At 44.6% G+C, this 5,109-nt stretch overlaps 1 protein-coding gene across 1 annotated transcript; it reads left to right on the top strand.

Moving 5' to 3' along the window:
- Nucleotides 1-8: 8 nt before the first annotated feature.
- On the top strand, nt 9-4,947 carry CSUI_010665 (3 -5 exonuclease; the record flags this gene model as incomplete). The annotated part of the gene is made up of 3 exons (XM_068070767.1): nt 9-611; nt 1,284-3,087; nt 4,419-4,947. Coding segments are annotated over exons 1-3 (2,832 nt in total), but the record flags the coding sequence as incomplete, so codon positions are not given.
- Between the last annotated feature and the right edge of the window lie 162 nt (nt 4,948-5,109).

Genomic DNA, 5,109 nt, shown 5'->3' with positions numbered 1-5,109 from the left:
TCCTGTGTATTATTCTTCTTCTTGGTCTCCTTCCTCTTCTTCTTCTTCTTTCTCTTATCAAGACACCAAGAAAGACAGAGAAAGAAGAAGGAAAAGCCCTTTTCTTGAGAGAATGTCTTCATATACAGTCGATCATCTCTTTCTCGAGTTACTTAAGGACCCAGGTGGCAATGCCTATGAAGCAATTAGATGGGCGCGATTGATCTCCGACTTTGAAGAAGTTTCTTCTCTTCAAACGCTTCTTAAGTCTTCTCGATGGTCTCTCGAAGAAGTTCTCGCCAGTGTCTCCAGCCGAAGGTCTGAGAATCTCCTTCGTGCTTTCTTTGACGGATTTTTGCTTGGCGATGTTAATGAGGAGCGGAGGTTAGAGGAAAAGGAGGAGAAGAAGAAGAGAGGAAGAAAAGATCCATGGAGTGTAGACGGAGGAGAAGGTCTTATGTTCTCGGGGGCTTCGGAAGGAGAGGAAAGGGAGGAGAAAAACGAGATGATAAAGAGTTCTATGGAGATTAAGATGAAGGAAGAAGAAGAAGAAGACGAAGAGGAAAGAGAAAGAAGAGAAAGATTAATGATCGATGCATGCGAGTGGTTGGCAAGGAAATGCCCCGAGACAGGTAAAGATAGAGAAAACATAGATAGAAAGAAGAAAGAAAGAAATGCTCCACATAACCTGTCTTCTTTTATTTGAGTAGACGACATGACCAAGAAGTGAAAAGTGAGATCGCTTCTGCAGACCTGTTTTGTGTACATACACTGGATGAAAGAGGGCCTATACTCCATGTATCCAAGGATAGAAAGGAAGGGATCTGATATCTATCTATATATTTATCTATCTACATATATATGTATATATATGTCTGTCTCTATGTAGTATATGTGCATGCGTGGTCGACAGCAGAGTATAGATGTCTATGTGGTAGGATGAGAGAGAGATGCCTATACCTTCTCTCTTGGTATCTTGTCCCTTCAGTCTTCTCTTATTAGGATGACACTTCCTCTTTACGGCGCACTAGAGAAACAGACTGAGAGAGAGAGAGAAAGAGAGAAGAAAGAAAGCTTGGGAGGGCAGGGATAGGAGGTGTCTCTGCTTGAAGGGAGAAGGGGTAGATCCTCTCATGCAGGATGGACGAGTTCTGTGATATCATCTACGTGTCTATCTATCCTTCTTCTACTTGCTTCATTAGCGAGTGAAGGTGAGAATGAAAGGAGTTGTTTCTCCAGAAGAAGAGACACGATGAAGATGGTGTTCCCCTCCTGTCTCTCTTTCAATACATGCATGCATGCAGGCACCATCGTCGATCCTTGGGGTTATTTAGCTAGCCGAACGGTTGCGACACGTCTCTTCTCAAGGAATCTTTACGACCTCTCTTCTTCTCTCTTCTCCGATACTCATACAAGGAGACGCCTTAGGGACACATCAATCATAGAGAGAGAAAGAGGAGAAGAGGAAGAAGAAAAGATAGGAGAACAAAAGAACCTTTCTAGGAGATCTACTACGGATGTCTCATCTCTTATCTCTTCTGCTGCTTCTTCTTCGTCTGTGATGAGCACACAAGGAAATACTGCAACGAAGAGTGAGAGAGAGAAGAAGCTAATAGGGAAGCAAGACTACGAAGAAGAGATTTCTCTCCCACAGACAGAGGAAGGGTTATATTCTTCTCTTCCTTTCTCTTCCATAGAGAGAGACAGAGATCCCGGTTTACCCGATTCTCCTTCTCCATCTTCTTCTCAGACTTCTCATGAGGTCTGTACAGTCTTTCTTTCTCGAGGTGCTGCATCCTCTCTCACTGAAAGAAAGGAAGATAAAGAACTGAAGGTCCGCTTGAGAGAACAAGAAGAAAGAGAGAAAGGAAGAGAAGTCGACGTAGAAGAAGGAACACTTATAACCCTTCCATCCGCTTACACAGACTGCGATATCGATTCTCCTTATCGCCACATGGAAAGTGAGTTCGAAGACACTCGATCTTACCTCGAGTCTGTCTCGTGGCACCTTGCTGATAAAGAAGACGCAGAAGAAGACAACGAAAAGAGAAGAAGAGAAGAAGAAGAAGGGTTCTTCCTTCATCCGCTTTCTCCTCTTTCTCCGGGTGTATCGACACCGGGGGGTGCTCGCAACACAAGTTCACCCTCCTTGGAGGAAGAAGAAATAAAACACAAAAGAAGAGAGACGAGAATAGAAGATGACCTCTCCTCTCCAAATACTGATCGGGATAACCTTCTTTCTCTCGATTCTTCTCTTCCCTCTTCTTCTTCTCTTTACACAATTCCACCTTCCCCCTTCCCACCCTCTTCTTCTTCTGCTTCTCCCTCTGTGCGTCCAGCAGACAGGAGCACAGGTAATCGAGTGTATCCTTCCTTTAGACTTTCCCCTGAATTGTTAAGAGATAGTCTTCTCTTTATCGATGATACCGAAAGCTTAGGCTCAGCATTTGAGTATATAAGAGTCTCTCAGGAATCCTTCTGTTCCGATATGCGCTATCAGGATCAAGGTGTCTATTCTTCTCACCCCACTTCCTCTTCTTCTTCTTGCTCTTCTTCTCCTCTCTCTTGTGTGTCTGTCTTGAATCGTGGAAAAGAGAAAAAGGACAGGTCCCTTTGCGATCTCAAGAAAGACAAGAGAAGCGCATCAGAGGTCTCTCCTCTCATAGAAAGGAGCGGTGATCCTGATCCGAGCATGACAGGAACTCCTGCAGAGCACCTTGACACATCTCATACACCCGCTTCTCCTCCTTCTCCTTGTTCTTCTTGTTCTCCCCCTTCATCTTCTTCTGCGTCATCGTCTCTGATCCCTCCTCTCCCTGCTTGGATGGTTCCTTTTCATCCCTTTGTCGTCGCTTTGGATTTAGAATGGAGTCTTCCGCATGCAGCGAGTATTTTAACGTTAGCTACAGAAAATCGCGTGTACATTATCGACGTCACAAACCAAGACCTTCTGTATCAAAAGACACTCCTGCATATGTTACGGTGGGTCTTTGGAAATCCCTTCATCTTAAAGCTCATGTATCAAGGAGGCCAAGATCTCTTGAAGCTCTTCTTTCACCTTCGATCTGCCGGTCGGCCAGGGAGGCTCGTCCACTGTGTTGATCTCAGGTACGTAGGTAGATAGAAAGATAGACAGACACAGAGGACTACTACATACCGGGGCAGGAAAGCTTATCAGAGAGGGAGAGAGGCTTTGTTTTCTACATACCTTCTCCTGTGACTCTTCAGGGGTGGTGGAGAGACAACTGAGTGTTGACATGGAGATGATAGAACATACGCTTGGCGGGGCAAATGGATGGAAGGGTCGTCTATGCGTTTCTCTCTTACACAGGCAGAGAAAACAAGGCTACCTAGAACGAAAGCCCAAACGAACCATATATATAAGCATCTACATGCAGTGTGATGCTGATGTATGTATATGGATGTATATATCTAGATGCTTATACCGAAGAATCGTTCTGTGGATAGACGTGGAAAGAGATGGAGGTGTATGAGGGGTGTACTTCAAAGGGTGAGATCTTGAAAGACATGTGTCTAGACATGTCTACTTATATGCATTAGTGTCTAAGGGTGGTGTCATGCTGGGAAGTACGTAACAAAATCCCTCTATCGCAGGAATATGTCTCATCCATTCTTCCCTTCCATATCTGCTGCACAACTCTCTCACTAGGTGCTCTTTTCTAATTATCTCACGTCTTTGCTTTTGAAAGCCTCGCCGTCAAACTCACACAATTTGTCGTAGTGCTCTCTGTCTCGATCTTTCTTCTCTTTTCATGACAGGCATCTCCCTTCTTACTTCGTGTTAGGGTTTCTCTTCCTTCGTCTCTTTCTGTCTTTCATGAGAATGTCTCAAGAGAGAGGGAGGAGCCGCTGATCCAATAATAGCCGAGGTTTCTCGCTACATGTCTTGGCGAAGGTGTGAATGAAGTGGTGGAGGAGGGTGGATACGTCCCCCCGCCCTGGTCAGGAGTGTACATACACCTGAAGGTCTAAAGAGGGCATTGTCAGTTGTGCTGGTATAAGTAAAGAACTACACAGCACGAGGGATGCGAAGCGTGGTGGATTTTCTTGTTCTTCTTCTTCGTCGACATCTTCTTTCACATATAGACGTATTTGTATCGGTGTGTATATGAGGAGATGTCTGGCTAGCTGTACGGAGGTTGGTCTGATCTCAGGAGTCTCTTGTAGAAAGAGAAGGAAGCTTAGAGACAAGGAACTCGTAAGACAGGGAAGAGCTCTAGGGATGTATGAGAGACAGAGACAATTTATCGTCACAGAGAATGAAGTAGTAAATCGACTCACTTTCTCTACATACAATTGTCGTCCTATGTAGGGTAAGAAGAACTCTAAGTCTTTATCAAAGCTCTATCAGAGCTTACATCTTCTTCTTTCTTTCTTTCTCTTTCTATATGTGGTGGATGTCTTTCACCTTCTCACAGACAACCACGGGTTCTAATGGAGAGACGCGGGAGACGAGACGGCCGCCGCATGCATCCTCCTTCTCCTCCTCCTCTCCATTCTTCTTCATCAGATCTCAACACGTGTAGAGAGAAGAGCTCACCTTCTCATGATAGAAGAGAACAGCCCCACTGCAGTCTGCACGATGGTAGCTGCCTCAATCATGATATAAAGAGACAAGAAGACCCTCCTTCATCTCCTTATCTTGGCACAGAAGACTTCACTCTCTTAGGACACGAAGATACCGGGGATAGATACCTGACAGATGGCATATCTGACGAAGGAACCACAAGTGTCTATACTGCTTCTTCTTCTACTGAGACAGAAGTAAATCCTGAGAAACAAGAGAATGGAGAAGGAACAAGAGCGCATAAGAAGAAGGAGGAGGAGAAGAAGCAAAGGCAATTCGGAGAGGTAAAGGTTGGACGGAAAGGAAGATGGAGTCTAGAAGAAGAAGACGAAGAAGAAGAAGTTCTACCTGGAGAGAAGGGAGCGATACCTAGAAAGTTAAGTAAGGCATCATTCCAATTGATTGATATACAGTCAGACTATCCTTCCCCCATACATTCCTCCACATAACATGCACAGACACACAGACATCTATGTATACACATATATATGTATAGATTCCAGCGGTATCTAATGTAGATAGATACCGCTGGAATCTATACA

The sequence above is a fragment of the Cystoisospora suis genome, assembly GCF_002600585.1.
Source record: "Cystoisospora suis strain Wien I chromosome Unknown contig_7948, whole genome shotgun sequence".
Taxonomy (NCBI): domain Eukaryota; phylum Apicomplexa; class Conoidasida; order Eucoccidiorida; family Sarcocystidae; genus Cystoisospora; species Cystoisospora suis.
The sequence above is the reverse complement of the archived record's forward strand: the minus strand, read 5'-3'. Positions and strand labels throughout refer to the sequence as shown.